The sequence below is a fragment of the Mobula hypostoma genome, chromosome 19 (assembly GCF_963921235.1).
Source record: "Mobula hypostoma chromosome 19, sMobHyp1.1, whole genome shotgun sequence".
NCBI lineage: Eukaryota > Metazoa > Chordata > Chondrichthyes > Myliobatiformes > Myliobatidae > Mobula > Mobula hypostoma.
Window position 1 is genome coordinate 22,221,967 of NC_086115.1, and position 17,860 is coordinate 22,239,826.

General features: G+C 42.6%; 1 protein-coding gene across 1 annotated transcript in view; it reads left to right on the forward strand.

The window, feature by feature from the left end:
• Positions 1-17,860, forward strand: part of LOC134358903 (catenin alpha-3-like) — a 703,413-nt gene that overhangs the window by 186,312 nt on the left and 499,241 nt on the right. Inside the window, exon 6 of the mRNA XM_063071546.1 lies at positions 9,255-9,518. Coding sequence (XP_062927616.1) covers positions 9,255-9,518 — 264 coding nt within the window. The remainder of the gene's footprint in view (positions 1-9,254; positions 9,519-17,860) is intronic.

Genomic DNA, 17,860 nt, shown 5'->3' on the forward strand with positions numbered 1-17,860 from the left:
CAAAGACTTTCTTCACAGTACCATTGAGTCAGTGTGGACCCACTGCGATATTGGAGTCTTTTGTCCGCTGTGACCAGACACAACGAGAAGATTTCCAGACTTCCAGGTAACCGTTTGTCAACTTTTGCAAGGAGGAAGCCAGAACCGCTTGGGAGAGCCAGTAGGTCGCTCTGTGGAGCCAGTACATCTTCCAACCCTGGAGAAATTCGATGGTAACCCAGGCTCTTGCTGCGGCTGCCTCATCCAATGATCGGCCAATCTATTTATCTCGATAATCGTCCGGCAGAGTGTGAGTGTGACAGCATCGAAGAGGGCTAGCCTGAGCCTGGCCTCGACTCATTGTACTTCCACACCAGTCCCACCCCACCCTGTCCCTGACCTTGGACCGTGACCAGCCCGTCTCCTGCTCAGAACCTTGTTGAGCCCATGCAAATCGGCTGCACAAAAATCTCCACCGATGAGAGGATCCAGTGTCAGGCCTACACTTTGCCGCTCCCCAAGACCCTCAAGATCAATCACACTTTCCACATTTCCAAATTAAAACCCATGAACACCAGCCCTTTAGTCCCACCACCATCAGTCCTGACGCCACCTAGGTTTATTGATGCCGACCAGGTCATCACTGTGAGAAGAACTTGGGACTCGCGAGCTGTTCAGTTGGTTCGTCAGCTCCTTGTGGACTTGGAATGATTCGGATCCGATGAATGGTGCTGGGTTCATGAGAAGGACATCTTGGATTCTGCTCTCATCCTTGAATACAATCATCGTGTCTCTGAGCAGCCAGGGCCATCAGGAGTCGGCCATAGGGGAGTGGGTTCTGTTACGACACGTACCCAGTCGTGCTGGCTTCTGGAATTTAGATGCTCTAACTCTCCAGAGTAAGGATAGCTGGCGTGGCCCCTTTAAAGATTCAGAGCCGTCCTGCTAATTGGCAATCACGTTTTGGGCACCAAGAATAGAGTATTTAAAGAGCACCAGAACGGAGTCTCAGTGCTCAATTGTAACCCCTACTAGTGATATTGTCTAGCGTTTGTTTCGTGCTCAGTTCTCGATCTAGTTTGATACCGTGTCTCGATCCTAGCCTCAGATACTCCAGCATTTGGGTCCAAACCATCCTTGTCAAGCACTCTCATCACAGTCTGCTCCTATTGATGCTCATATTAATCAAGAACCTTAAATATATCCAATGACTTGGCCTCCCCAGTCATCTGTATCAATGAATTCCACAGACTCACCACTCCCTGTCTAAAGAAATTCCTCCTTGTCTCTGTTCTAAAGGGAAATCCCTCTATTCTGAGCTTGTTACTTCTCATCATAGACTCTCCCGCTATAGGAAACATCCACTCTATATAAGCCTTTCAATATTTGGTAGGTTTCAATGAGATCGTCCCTCATTCTTCTGAAGTCCAGCCAGTACAGGTCCAGAGTCATGAAACATTCCTCATATATTAACACTTTCGTTCTTGGGATCATTCTTATGAACCTCCTCTGGACCACCTCCAATGCCAGCCCATCCTTTCTTCGATAAGGTGCCCAAAACTGTTCACAATGCTCCAAGAGCAGTCTGACCAATGCCTCAGAACTTCATCCTCGCTTCCCGTCTTGAAAACTATAACATTTAAGTCTCCTGATCTTATGGATCAGACAGTTGTTAACTGCTTTTTAACTACAAATGAGATTAAAAGGTCAGACATAAAATTCAAAGCTGGTCCATAAGCACTGCTGGCTTCTTTTTATGAGCTTCACTGAACATGGGCCGTTGAATCGACCAACGACGTGAAGAAGCCCCAGATGAACCAAAGTTGATGTGAATGTGGAGAATGCTTCACACTTGTTGGATGCACACAGAGCACAAAGGTAAATGGTTATGATCGTCGAAGGCCGTTACTCCAGCCCGAGGACATCAAAGTAGTTGATATCATTAAACATAGTACAACACAGGAGCAGCACCTTCAGCCCATGATGTTATACCAAGCTAATTAAACTAGTAGCTAAATATCTAACTAAACTAATCCCTTGTGTCTAGTCAATGTCCATATCCCTCCTCTCACTCTACGGTCACATGTCCATCCAACAGCCTCTTATACACCGCTGTTGTATTTGCCTCCACTGCGACCTCTGGCAGTACATTCCTGGCACTCTCTGTGTAAAAGAAAATACCCCTCTCACTTGAAGTACAGTACTACCCTGTGTAAAAGATACCAGCTGACTACATTGTCTCTGACTCTTGTAATAATATAAAGTTCTGTCAGGTTTCTCCTCAGTCTTTGCTGCTGCAGAGAAAAGAACCAGAGTTTGCGTAGCCTCTCCTTACAGCACATGCCCTCTAATCCAGCAGCATCCTTGTGAACTTCTCTGAACTCTCTCCAAAGCCTCCACATGCTTCCTAAAATGGGGCATCTAGAATTAAATGCAGTACTCCAGAACATAGGAGATTTTGTAGATGTTGGAAATCCAGAGCAACGCACACAAAATGCTGGAGGAACTCAGCAAGTTAGGCAGCATCTATCGAAGTAAATAACCAGTTGACATTTCGGGCTGAGAACCTTCTTCAGGACTGGAAAGGAAGGGGGAAGAAGCTCTCCCTTTCCAGTCCTGATGAAGAGTCTTGGCCAAAATGTCAGCTGTGCATTCCTCTCCATAGTTGCTGTCTGACTGGCTGAGTTCCTTCAGCATTTTCTGTGTTACAATTCTCCAGATGTGGCCGAACTAGAATTTTAATAAAGTGTAACATAACTGCACAACTCTTGAACTCAGTGTCTTGTCTGATAGACCATAAGACACAGGAGCAGAGTTAAGCTGTTCGGGCCATCGAGTCTACTCCGCTAATCCATCACGGTTGATTTATTATTCCTCTCAACCCCATTCTTCTGCCTCCTCTCTGTAACATTACACACCCTCACTAATCAAGAACCTAACAATTTCCACTTCAAATATCCCCAATGACTTTGCCTCCACAGCCGTATCTGGCAATAAATTCCACAGATTCACCACGCTAGCCAAAGCAATTCCTCCTCATCTCTGTTCTAAAGGGACATCTTGCATTCTGAGGCAGTGCCCGGTGGTTCTAAACTCTTCCACTATAGGAAACTTCCTCACCATGTCCTCTCAATCCAAGCCTTTCCATATTCAGTAGGTTTCAATGAGATATTCCGCTCCCTCCCCCTTGTTCTGCACTCCAGTGAGTACAGGCCCAGAGCCATCACAACACAACTCATATGTTAACCCTTTCATTCCTGGGATAATACAGTCAAGCATGCCTTACAGCTGTTTCCACCCTATCAGACTGTGCAGGCAGTTTCAGGGAACTATGGAGTCAGATCACAAGATCCTTCTGTACTCCTTCTTCAGCCCACCACCCCAGGTGGGGCAGAGGTTGCTGACAGCAGCTTGGTGGAGTCCTCTGTCCTGGGCCAGTCTTTTGAGCCATCCTCAGGTGCAGCCTGTCTTTTTGGTGCACACTTCTTCTCCTAGGGATAAATCCCTTGGAGCTTCTGTTGCCATTTTTGTAGCTCCAGGTTTTATGGGATTGGCTTGATAGTCCCATGCCCAAACCTCCTCCATTCGCAGCTGGGTTTGGGACTGTCCATGGCAGTTAGATCCCTTTGTACATCAATGTAATTAAGTGTCCTGCCATTAACAGTATTCTGTCACTTTATAGTGCAACAACTCAAAATTTAGTTGGAGCGCACTCCATCTGATCTTCTGGACATATCTGGAACTGATCTACATCCTACTGTATCTTTTGGTAGTCCTCCATAATACTAGCAATCTTTGCAACATCTGCAAATTTACTTCCCAGTAGGGATCCTTGTGAAACACCGCTGGTCATGGATGTTCAGCTGGGATAAGTCCAATCAACCTTTAGCCTCTGGCTTCAGTGAGCCAAGGCAATTATGAATCCAAATGGCCAGTTTACAATGGATCCCATGAATCTCAATCTTTTGGATGAGCCTGCCACAAGGGACATTGTCAAATGCGTTACTAAAAGTCAAGTAGATAACAACCACAGCTCTACCTTCATCAATCATCTTCAACAGCTCCACAATTACTCAACCAAATTGGTAAGGCATGATTTGTCCTGCATAAAGCCATGCTGATAATCCCTTATTCTGCCATGGTTTTCCAAATTCCCATGAAAGACTCCCTAAGAATCTTTTCCATTAGTTTCCCTGCCACTGATGTGAAACTCACCGGTCTATAATTTCCAGAATTATCCCTGTTTTCTTTCTTGAATAATGGAACAATTTCTCAGGGCAATGATATGAATAGCAGTACCTGCAGATCATTAAAGAATGATCTGCTATCTACCATAATAATGAAAGTGGGCATATTTGTTTTTTAATTGCACAGTTATTCAGTTGCATTGGCAACTTCTGAGAGCACAGCAGCATGGGCAATTTTCAGTGATAAGTGATATCAGGTAATGATTATCACCAACAGGAGAGTATTCATCTCTCTTTTGGTTAGCGCCGGGCCTCTCTTGCAGCATGTACTGTATGTGACTGATTGAGCTTAATGGCAAATCTTAGCATGATGATAGTGTGGAACCACTGGGTATAAAGGGGAAGATTTGGAACACTGTGTTCAGGGAAATAAGCTGAAACAAGGATCATTTCCGACAAAAAGGAGCAAGAAAGACTTCATACTTACCTTTGCCTTCAGGTAAAGTGCTGCTCACTCCTCAAAATGCTCTTTGGCAATGAAGTAACTTAAAAATGTAATCACTGTTTCAAAGTAGGAGGTCAGGCAATCAGTTTTTGTGCTGTTAAATCGCTCTTAAGGAAGAGTTGATAATTAGATAAGTTATTTTGATTGTGTGATTATGAAGCAGCCCAAAAGACTTTCTCTAGGCTAATTACAGGGAAAGAAATGCTGTCCTGTCATGAATGGCTATTGAAATTAGACATATACTGTATTCTTCAGGGTTTAGAGGAAGGAAGGGTGATCTAATTCAAGCACATAAGATTCTGAGGAGGCATGACATGGTAGATGTCACCAAGTTTCCGCTACTGGTTGAATTTTGAGTGAGGAGATATACTTACATGGTGGTGATTGAAATCTGAAATGGTAGGAACTTCTCACAGATAGTAGTGAATCTCTGGAATTCATCACTACTGAAGGCTGAGGAGGTTAGTTCAATGAAGCTATTAAAAGAAGATTGAATTTTTGAAACATTAGAGAAACGGAAAGCTCTAGAGAGGCCCAGGGTAGATCAAAGTGTTTATATTGAGTGGTGGGGTAGGCTTGAGAGGCTAGGTGGCATTCTCCTGCTAACTCTTAATTTCTTTCCTCATGTTTATTAGAGATACTGTTGGCCAGGACCTCTGCAGTAACCCATTTGTATTTTTTCAAAATGATGTCATGTTACCTTTTACTGCCAGTTCCTGAAGTAAGACATTTGACTGTCTCACCTAAGAGTACAGCATTTCCTACATTCAATGTCAATCCAGATATGATACTCAAACCTCAGCAATGGAACTTCAACTCATAACCTCCATTCTGTTGGATTAGTACTTTCATTAAATTTACCTATGTTGATAGTGGGAGGGGACTGAATTTCCACCAATGTAATCCTTTAATCCATATAACCATAACCATATAACAATTATAGCACAGAAACAGGCCATCTCTGCCCTTCTAGTCCATGCCGAACGCTTACTCTCACCAAGTCCCACCGACCTGCACTCAGCCCATAACCCTCCATTCCTTTCCTGTCCATATAGCTGTCCAATTTTTCTTTAAATGATAATATCGAACCTGCCTCTACCACTTCTACTGGAAGTTCGTTCAACACTTACTTCAAGCTCCCCTGTCCTCCCCTGATAATTGACTTATCACTATATTCATGCGAGGAAAATATGCGCTGTGTGTTTAATATTAAATTTGTTAGATAAACCCTTTTAGAAACGAAATTGAGTGTATTAGCCACTTATCACCTATATTCCGGTCGTGATTAACACCCCCCCCTCCCCCAGAACAGAATCACCAAAAATAATTTGTAGGAAAAAAATGGGCACGTACACGCATGCGCAGGTCTTTCTTGGGGTAAACAACGTATTTGACTGCTACTCTTGTCCGTTGACAACCCTCCCTCCCCCCCCCGCCACCCGGTCGGCCAGTCCGCAAGAATATTGTCAATATTAAACCGGTCCGCAGTGCAAAAAAGGTTGGGGACCCCTGCTGTAAACCACTAACCACTATGCTATGTACTTAAAATTGTGCATTATGATCTTTTTTTAGTTCTAGTATTAAATTGGACAAAAAAAGTGCACTTCATATTGAAAATGGTGGTATAGTTAAAAATAAAGCCTTCGTATTTGAGTTTAAATCTCCACTCCACCACGGACGGTCCCAAGTCCGGCTGCGAAAGGAGGAGGGTTGGTCAGGGGTTGAGCAACCCATCCCATATTAACCCAGAGCTACAGAAACACCAACAGAAGCTTCAAAGACCTCATCCCTGGGAGAGGAAGGATCTTTGAAGATGGGCTACACCTGGAGACAGCGTGAAAGACAGCCCCAGGACAGAGGACTTGGGTGAGCTACTGCTGGCGGCTTGTGCCTCAGTAGGAGTGATGAGGCCAAAAATATATATTTGAGAAAACTTAGAGAAAAGGCCAAAGTTTTATTAGTTCTAGGCAACAAGATATGCAGATCCGCACATAATAGTATCCGAGCCAACTTTTCAAATCTTAATCTCTTTCTTTATGGGATCTTCCTTGCCAGACTTTCCACATTGTCTATATATTAAAAACCTCCATTGTGATAGACATTGAAACTTTGAATGTTGTTGCCTGTAATGTCTCTCACTCTTGCATGTTCTCTCTCTCATGCACACAATTGTACTGCAGTGAGTACATTGATGAAGGGCTGTGCTTTTGAAGTCATCTTGGCCATTGTAAGCCATCTCCCATTTTCTTCTTGTTCCAATTGAAATTTTACATATTCTTAGCTATAGGCTGTACATATTGCTTGTCAAGTCTATGGACAACTTGGTCTTGAGTCCATCAGAACTTAGCTCAAACTGTATATTATTTTTTTAAATTGTTGTCAACCTCACTTTGTCCAAGCAAGACTTCAGCTGATAGAAACCTAAAACTGAGATGCATTCTATAGGAAAAAATACATTGCATGATTCCAAGCCTTTCATCCCATTTTTTATGTCCATGAATGGTTAGTTCAGTGAATTAGTCCATTGGCATTAAGAAAATGGCATCCTGTTTAAATGATTTTGCTTGCATGTTTACAAATCCACATTTGCTTGTTACTCATGTACGAGGGGTGATTGATAAGTTTGTGGCCTAAGGTAGAAGGAGTCAACTTTAGAAAATGTAGCACATTTATTTTTCAACATAGTCCCCTCCTACATTTACACACTTAGTCCAGCGGTCGTGGAGCAAATGGATCTTGGACCTCCAGAAAGTGTCCACAGCATGGGTGATTGATAACTTTGTGGCCTAAGGTAGAAGGAGATGAGTTATTAACTTCAAACTTTCTGCACAATCACTCAAAGAGTTGAACTGTATGCGCATGTAACAAGAGCTGTATAACTCATCTCCTTCTACCTTCCTGCTGTGGACACTTTCTGGAGGTCCAAGATCTGCATGCTACATGACCGCTGGACTAAGTGCGTAAATGTAGGAGGTGACTATGTTGAGAAATAAATGTGCTAGGTTTTCTAAAATTGACTCCTTCTACCCTAGGCCACAAACTTATCAATCACCCCTCGTAAATCTCCAAAGCAGCAAGGTCCAGAGGCGGTTACAGTCCCAGCACCATCTTCCTTGTGTTTGTATGAATATCTTCCTCAGCACTTCCTTCTGCTCACACACTGAGATATTAAGTGTGGTCACAAAATTGCTGTTAAAGTGCAGATGTCAAGTTTTATTAATGGAAATATGGAGATAAGGTTACAACCTGTTAAGACTCAAGTAAGTTCAAAGGAAATTTTTTTATCAAAGAGCACATATGTCACCAAATATTGAGATTTGCTTTCTTGCAGGCATTCACAGTAAAGAAGTACAATCAAATCAATGAAAAACTACACACAAAGTCTGACAAACAACCAATGTGCAAAAGAAGACAAACTTATTTTCTTATTAAAAAAACAAATAATAGTAAAAATAAATAAATAGTACTGAGAACATGAGTTGCAGAGTATTTGAAAGTGAATCTATAGGTTGTGGAAACAGTTCAGTGTGGAGGAGAGTGAAGTTTTCCCTGCTGGTTCAGGAGACTGGCAGTTGAAGGGTAATAACAGTTACACACAACCAAATTCAAGAACAGTTATGACTCTTCAACTTCACCAAATTACTCCTAGCAGTGTGTCTCAAGGATGACAATTCTTACATCTAATTTTCAGCTCCTTGCTTGCCTGCAGCCTGGGTGTGCTGCCGTCTCTGCCTTTGGAGGTGTAGTGGCAAAATCCCCAGGCCAGCTAGATACTCTTACAACCCAGTAAGTTGTGATGCAGAGGCAAGAGAATATTGTAGTGACATTGCTTATTGCTTGCCAGACAGTGGTGATGGGCCGGCCGTCTGAGTCAGTGTTCCTATGGTGCTGTTCAGCAACTGCGTGTTTCAGATTTCATCCCAGGGATAATGGTGGAATAGTGACATACTTCCAAGCCAGGACGGTTCGTAACTTGCAGGGAGATTTGGAGGTGATAATGTTCTCAAGCCCTCGCTGCCCTTGTCATATGGTTGGTGGGCAGCGGAGCATGTTGGAAGATACTGCCAAATGATTAATTTTTGCCAATGCAATAGTGTTTAATGACATATGAGCGACAGGTATCTGGTTACCCTTCTGCATGTTCTGATTGCAGTATGAATGTTCTGGTCAGCTGTATGACCTCAGCATTGCTGATTTAATACAAATGTTTTCATTGGCTGGAAGCCACCCTGTGGGGGTTCTGCCCTCCAAAGTACAGTAGATCTTGGAAGTGCATGCATTCTTCAGGGATTGGGAAAGAATCATTATCTTTTCCAGTTTTACTTTACCTTGTTATGAACTTGCACTTCATTTATTTCCCGCACCGTGGCTTTTTCTGTAGCTGTTAGACTTTATTCTGCACCGTTATTGTGTTTACCTTATTCGACCTCAATGCACTGTGTAATCACCTGATCTGTATGAACAGTGTGTAAGACCAACTTTTCACTGTATCTTGGTGCATGTGCCAATAATAAACCAATACCAATAGCTGAAACATTTTTTTCACGCTGTTTGCATTATGAATGCTTTCTTTTTATTGGCAGGACCTCAAGTCACCCAGTCAACGTGAAGGTCTGGCCACAGCCCGTGCTCTCTTGAAGGAAACCTCACCCTTGTTATATTCTACATCCGTTGCTTGTCTGGAACATCCTAAAATTGCTGCACTCCAAACCGGGCGAGAGTCAGTCTACAATGAGATCCAGGAGGCTTTTGCTGTTATCTCTGACACTGTGCAGGGCCATGAATGCCAGATGTCCCAGTCAGTACCTGCTGCTCCATCTCTTGCTGGTGCCATAGACGAATTTGAAGTAAGTAAACTTGGCATTGGCTTTGAGCTTGTCAGAATGATGTAAGTGACATTCGGGTCAATTGTCATGTAAACTGGGTGTGAGGTCGAACATGTTCCTGTTCATTCTGAATAAATTGCCACAAAGTTATGCTGAATCAGGACACACTTTTTAAACCAGAAGTTTTCACCATGTCAGTCACGGACAGGAGAATGTAGATGGTTTTGTGGCATGTGTAATTTAATACAGGAATGTGTGAGGTAATGCAATTTGGGAAGTGCAACGATTCAAGGTCGCAGACAATAAATGAAATACGGAGGAAGAGCGGGACCTTGGAAGGCATGACTACAAATCTTTAAAAGCAGCGGCATTGTCCAATAAAAAGACATACAGCACACTCTCTGTTGTTATCTGAAGCAGAGGATATAAACCTGCGGAGATGAATCTGGAATTATATACAATATATGTAGTGTATATTTCTGACCAGCACATCACAGGAAAGATGTAATTGCATTGGAGGGTGTGCAGAGCAGTTACTGGGAACGTTGTCAGACCTGAAATATCACAGCTACTGAGGATAATTGGATCTTTGGTGTTGTTTCTTTGAAACGGTGCAGACCAAAGGGGGTCAATTTATGACCCGTGTGAATGGAGGAACCTGGACTGAGTAAACGACTTGGGCCTACTTAGCTGAACGGATGGTCACAAAGCAAGATTTAAAGCAATTGATGGAGGGATTAGAGAAAGATGAAAAAAACCCTATTAACTCTCAGAGTGGCAGAAATCTGGTAGTGAGGCAGAAACTCATTGCAGTTAAAAGATGCCCACATATGTACTTGGTGTTGTGACCTGCAGGGCTAGTGTGGTGGATGATGGGATTAGGCTGGGAAACTCTTTTACAAATGGCACGGACACAATTGGCTGAATAACCTCCACTTGCGCTGTAAAATATTCTATGGTTCTGCCACCTGACATGGTAGGCAGGGCCTCCTGAGCTATGAGCGTGCCAATAGAAGAGGCTGCCTGCTGTCTGCACCTCTCTCCTGTTCTTCTATTCCGTGGAACTACAGGGCTGTGAGCAACACCTGAGGTTAACACTCAGTTCCTGCTGGTGCTGCACTTGGATCAACCTGTGTTGATTTCATGAGAGCTCCAACTATTGACCAGTTCCACAGACCTTAGCTATAGATCAGCTGGCCGCACTCTTACATGCTTCATTAGGTCTAAGGGTTTTTTGAGACATCCCTCTCATCCCTAGATTAATTCAGTCCCTGAGGATACCCCTTTCTTCCCACCCTGCTTCATCTCTGTTCTGGATATTCCTTTATGGATGAGGTCCAAATTTAAGATCTGGTGGGGGAGTGGGTGATTTCGGATGGTGAGTGTGGGTGGAGTGTGTCTGCTTCTCTGACAGCTGACGACTGCAGTAGTGTTGAGGGCTTAGAATGGGAAGCCCTTTAAGTGTGCATCACCAATTGACGTAGGAATGGAGCAGACAGGTTAACGGTATAGAAGGAATAAATATCCAGAACTAAATACTTCAACTGGGAACGTGGTATTGTGTCATCAAAATGTGCTTGATTGTTGTCTCAGAGATTGTGATACTCTACATGTTCATTCTTCTGACGCTGCATAGAAAAAGTGCTGGAGGAACTCAGCAGGTCAGGCAGCATCTATGGAGAGGAATAAGCAGTCGAAGTTTCGGGTCAAGACCTTTCATTAATGAAACCATCGTACTTTACCTTTGAAAGCAGAATGCTGGCAACACTGTGCTGATACTGCACTGAGAGTTCGGAACAGCTGTTGCTCATGAGAAGATTTAATTATTTAGTTTGATGGCAACTGGGCTCAAAATCTGTAAATATATCAACGCCAGGAAAGAGAAAAAGTGATTTGTGTGGAAATATTAATCCAGGATCCTCGACTGAGACCTCTACATCGCTATTTGTTATTCCTTCTGTTTCCTTCAGCCATTTCCAACATTACTCACTGATAGAAGGAACGCCACTGGCCTTGCTTATAAACGTTTGGGATGAAATTCCTCTCTACAGTCTTGATTCTTCATGTAATACTGATGGTGTGCTGCACAGTCAACGTGCTGTTTCTCACAAAAGACCAAGGCCCCATCTGTCATGTTAAGGAGTGGTGGGTGTTCCCATTATAGTATTTCAAAGTTAAAATTAATTCTCAGTGTCTTGGTTAATAGTATTGTCTTGTGTGCAAGCCTAAGAATCTTTTCAAAAAGTTCAAAGGGAAAGGGAATCACAGTGACATATCACGACTAGTACCTTTGAAAATCGGGCTGATACTCCAGGAAGAGCTGTGTGACAGATGAAGCAGACAACTGAGTTCTGATCTACGCTATTCAATTGACGATTTCTGATTTCACTTACAACTTACTCCTTTCCTTCTTATCTCAAAATGATTCAAATTCAATTAAGAACTTCTGTAGTGCAATTCCATATGATGAATGATTGAGCAGGATGGGCCTGTACCCAAATGGTTGTAGAAGAGAGTGATTTTATTGAAATAGATAAGAATCAAAGGAAATCTACACAGCATAGTTTATCCTATGAGGATATTCCTTGTGTAGGAGTCTAAAACTGGGGTCATAATTTCAGAATAAGGTGAAGGTGAGGAGGAATTTTTTCTCAGTGGATATGAGTCTTTGGAGTTTTCAGACCCAGACAGCTGTGGAGGTTGAATCATCGATGTGCATGTCTTCAAGGCTGAGAAAGAGGGGATTTTTCGTTGCAAAGGAATCTAAATTATAGAAACATGCTGGAAAGTGGAGTTCAGACCAAGAAAAGATCTGCTATGATCTTGTTGAATCTTGAAAGAGTGAGTGGTTCAGTCCTGCTCCTGCTTGTTTTCTTACTGTTGAAATGTGAAGAAAAGCTGTAGCTGCTTTGCATGCAGCAAGGTGCCAGGAACAGAATAATCTAATTCCAGAATGTTTTTGATAGTTAACCATTGTTAACACAAGTAGAAGAATATTCGACTTCATTTCAAATAGTGTTAAGATTTAGTTCCTTAACTCCTAGTGGGAAAATGAAGCCTTTCTGAGGCTTGACTAGAAGTTTCTTCCTTGTCACTACTGTAGGGAGGAGGTAGTGAAGCATGAAAACTCACACTCAGTGATTCAGAAACAGCCAGTTGCCCTCCAGTATCAGATTTTTGAACAGTTATGAACACTACCTCATTATTCCTTATCTTTGGCACTAAGTTTATTGAGTAACTTATAGTAATTTTATGTCTTACGGTACTGCTGTAGCAAAACAAATTTCAAATTTCAAATTTCACCGTAATACATAGGAGCAGAATTTGGTCATTTGGCCCATCGAGTCTGTCTTCCATTTCATTTTGGCAGTTCCATTTCCCCCTCAACCCCATCCTCTACCTTGTAAGACAGTGATAATAAACCTGATTCTGAAGCAGGGACCCTTATCAATTACTGTGCTGAAATTTCAACCTAGATTTAAGTTCTATATAATATAAACATAAAGCATCTGATGCAGAATCTTTAGTGCCGTCTCAGATTCACCAAATGGACAACTTGCTACTACAATTTGTTATCCGTAGCTCATGCTGTCAATAGTAAATAGCAGAAATTACTGATGTTTCTTCAATGCAACATGTAAAAGTGAATTAATGAAGCATTGTTCAAAACTATTTTTCTTCGTATCTGGACAAAATGAGATGTATATGTTTGGAAATTAATAAATCTTTAAAAGACCAAAATCAGAATCAGAATCAGGTTTACTATCACTGACATATGCCATCAAATTAGTTGTTTCATAGCAATAAACATTTATTATAAGTTACAATAAGAAATATAAAAAATTAAGTAGTGCAAAACAAGAGCAAATAGTGAGGTATTGCACATTCAGAATCTGATGATGGAGGGGAAGAAGCTGTTCCTGAAACTTTGAGTGTATGCCTTCAGGTTCCTTTACCTTCTCCGTGATGGTAGTAACGAGGAGAGAGAATGTCCAGGATGTGAGAGTCCTTCACTATGGATGTCACCTTCTTGAGACAATGCCTTTGTAAGATGTTTTGATGGTGGGGAGGCTGGTGGCTTTGATCGAGCTGGCTGAGTTTACAACCCTCTGCAGCTTTTTCTGATCCTGTGCAGTGTTCCCCCCGCCCCATACCAGATGGTGATGCAAGCAGTTAAAACGCTATCTATGATACACCTGTAGAAATTTGTTTGAGTCTTTGATGGCATAACACATCTCCTCAAACACCTATGTTCCTTCTTCATAATTGTATCAATATGTTGGGCCCAGGATAGATCTTCAGAGCTGTTGATGCCCAGGAACTTGTAGCTGCTCACCCTTCGAATGATGTATGTTCCCTTAACTTCCTTTTCTTGAAGCCAACAATCAGTCCATGGTCTTACTGATGTTGAGTGCAACATCACCCAACTAGCTGATTTATCTCGTTTCTGTTCGCCACCTCATCACCATCGGAAATTCTGCTGACAACAATTGTGTCATTGGCAAATTTATAGATGCCATTTGAGCTGTTCCTAGCTACAGTTCTGTAGATGCTCCTCCACCTCCCTTGACCATACCTCCGTGGTTATCATCACTGTGCTGAGGTCCTTAGTCTCTGTATGCACCCTGGGAGTAGAACACAGACAGGTGATCGGACTTGTCAAAGCATGAACATGTGTTGGCCTCGTAAGGGTTTTGATGGTGGTGTAACAGTGGTCAAGTGTGTTGGCTACTCTGGTTCCACAGGTGATATGTTGGTGAAAGATGACTAGAAACTTCTTCAAGCTAGCCTGGTTGAAGTTCCCCGCAATGATTGGGAAGGGATCAGGGTGCGCTGTCTTGTGACCGCTGATCATGGTACTCAGCTACTCTAGTGCCTGCCTGATGTTGGCCAGGGGTGGAATGTGTAGACTGACGGTGGAAAATTCCTTCGGCACATAGAATAGATAACACTTGACGGGCAGATGTTCCAGGTTGGTAGAACAGGACTGAGACAGAACTGGCATGCCTTGGCACCACAATGAGTTAATCATGAAGCAAACATCACCACTTCTACTTTTACCTGATACTGCTGTCTGGTCCAAGTAGTGTAAGATGAAACCCTCAGGGTGAAGTGCTGTGTATGCACTGCTGGGGGTGAGCCACGTCTCTAAGAAGCAAAATACACAGCAGTCCCTGATGTCCCTCTGGTACTGCAATCTTGCTCTGATGACTTGGATTTTATTTTCCAGAGACTGTGCATTAACCAGCAGGATGCTAGGTAGCGGGGGCCTCGGGGCCCTGTATTTCAATTCTAACTGCAGCTCAGCTTGTCGGTCGCACTTTCTTAAACGAAAACTGCTCTTGTTACTGAGATGCTCTTCAGTCCAGAGTCTGCCGATTTTTAAGATCGATAGGTTTTTTAAACGTATTAAAGCGACATTTCTTACTGAAGTACTCATGGCAGTGACTTTAGATTCCAGCTGTAGTAGTCTTAAACAGGAACATTTGATGACTCTGTTCAGAGCTGCAGACAAAGAGTCACCACTCTCGGGCACCATTTCCAATGATTACATAATGTAATGATTAGATATAGTTTATGTGGAGAATCAATGAGACAGATAGATGAGCGGAGACTATGGGACCTTGTGATATATTACATTAACACAAATTTGGATAAGATACCTGGGGCAGAGTCTCTCCTTCCTATCAATATGTTGTTAGGTCATGTCGAATGTACAAAGTTCTAAGTACATTAATTATTAAAATATGTATATTATATACAACCTTGAGATTTATCTCCTTACAGGCAACCACAAAACAAACAAAACCCAATAGAACCCATTAAGAAAAAGAAGACCATCAAACACCAACGTTCAGGGACAGAAAAAGTGAACTGTGCAAACAATGAAAGTAAACAAATAACATTTGGACCTGAAGTTCATGAGAATGAGTCCAGGGGCACAAAGCCACTCAACACTGGAACCATTTCAGGAGCCCATTAATTGCAGGCCACAGCTTGGGTTCAGCACAGAGACAAGTAAACCTCGAGGAGCATCACGCTAAACCAGGCCATCCTTCACCTCCAAAATTGACACCCTGGGCTGGTGCTTAAATCGTGTAAGCCTTGGGTCGCTCCTTGCTCTCAGGCCCCAATTCGACCCTTACCTGACATTTCCAATTCAGCCCAGAACTTAAATCAATCAAACCTTGGGTCTTCCCTTACTCTTGGGCCCAGGCCTTGGCCACATCCCCTCGACTCTGCCTCTAATCTGCTCAGCTTGGTTCTACTGCATCGAATTGCCTCCGTCTGCTACAGCAATGGCCAAACATTGGCTCATTGTCTGCTCTCAGGCCCAGGTCCTGCCACTTTAATTCGGCCTGTGCGTGCCACACCACCACCATCTTGCACCTTCAAGGCTTCAGGTCACACCGCAAAAATGCCAGGTCGTAAAGGTGGTTCAAAGGCTCGGCTATTGATTGATCGTATCCAAGAAAGAGTGTGATTAGTAAAGTAGCTACTAGTTTCGTTTGTTTTGTTTGCTATCGGCAAGTAGTCACAGTGGCAGTGGCATCTTAATCTGATTTGCCTGTGTATAGTTGGAAGAGAGCTTGACTAATTTTTGACTGAAGAGGATAGAAACCTTGTAGATTGGTGTGTCCCATGTCTCCTGGAGTTCTTTGAGTACCTTGGGAGGAATTAATTTAGGATTAATTAATCTGTTTCAACATTGTGCAAACCGATTGAAGATCACACAATTCCTGACTTGCACTAAGACAATGTGATAGGGCATCCGGTCTTATATTTGGATCTGTAACTAGGCTACCAATATGGCATGTGGCAGGACATACTCAGAAAAAAGTTGTCTGTTGCGAGGAAAGCTTCCCAGGGAGTTACAACTAGAAGCTGTGAAGCTAAAAATGTAGGAACAGGAGTAGGTGATCCAGCCACTGAAGTTATTCTGCTATTCATCCCGATAATGGCTAGTTCAAGTTCAAGTTTATTGTCTTCTGATTGTATGGATATAAAACCAAACATTCCTCTGGACCATAGTGGATATATCACACTCAGCACATAAAACAAAATATTACCATAAATAAATTAATAACATGTAATTCAAAATGCATGCAGTGCACAGCATAGGTAAACAGGAAACAGAAAACAGCTCGCTGTCCTCGTCACAAGACCTCAGTTAATCCAGGGTATTCAATAGTCTCACAGCCAGAGGGAGGAAGTTGTTACCTAGTCTGTCAGTCGTAGTCCTGATGCTCTTATACCTCCTTCTTGATGGTGATGGGTCAAAGAGGTTGTGAGATGAGTGTTAGGGATCCTCAGCAATGCTTTGGGCTCTTCATCTACAACTTTTCTGGTAAATATCACAGAGAGGGGAGAGGGAGACCCCCTGTGATTCTTCTTGGCGGTTTTGCTATTCTCTGTAGGGTCTGGCGGTCTGATACCTTGCAGCTTCTGTATCACACAATGATGCTAAGTCATTAGTTAATGATCTTTTTTGTTTCCATAATGTCATTTCCTTTTAAACTCGATGGCACCGATAACCTCTGGGGCAAAATTTCTAAACATCCAGTTTTGCCTGTGAATTAATTGGTTACAAAACTTGGAAGTTCTATTTCATGTTCCTTTTTACTGGAATCTTGTACTGAGGAAACATATTTGATTCTAACATCTCTCCCACCCAAACCTCCTTATCAAACCATTAAAATACTCACAACCCTTCTGTTAAACCAGCCATCAGTCTCCTAAATGTCAACTGAAACAAGCAGGGTGAATGGAATTTTTTATCTTTCAGGTGAACTGATGCTGTAGAATGCCCCAAGGGCTTTATATCTTCCTGGCCCAACTCCAGATTTAATTGAGAGCTCAGTGTACTTGTTACATGCAGCCTTTGAGATAAAGGCCAAGGGTTTGTTGTAGTTTGTTCTTGTCTGCTATCAATTAAAGATTTCTACATGGTGATTTCTTAAGTTTCCTTCTTCATACATATTTTGGTACAGTTGCTTAATGGTGCAGAAATGAGTGCTACACAGCTCCAGTGATGTGATTGATAGTGTCCTAGGCTGCAATCTGTGTGGGGCATTCTCATTGATAAGTCAATTAGCTACTGTCATAGATTAGTGCTACAAATTCAGAACTCTACCAATCAGATTGATGTTGTCCTAGGGTGCTATCTGTGAGGGTTTTGCTCATTGATAGGTTAATTAGTGGCTGTTACATACATCTATTGTTGGTGGGTGGCAGGAGAATCACGGCATTGATGAGCATTGAGAGGAGAGTACATTACAGGGAAATAATTGGGGGCATCATTCTGTTGGGATTGTTCTGAGAGATGACACTCCCTTCCACCTATCACCTTCCAGCTTCTCATT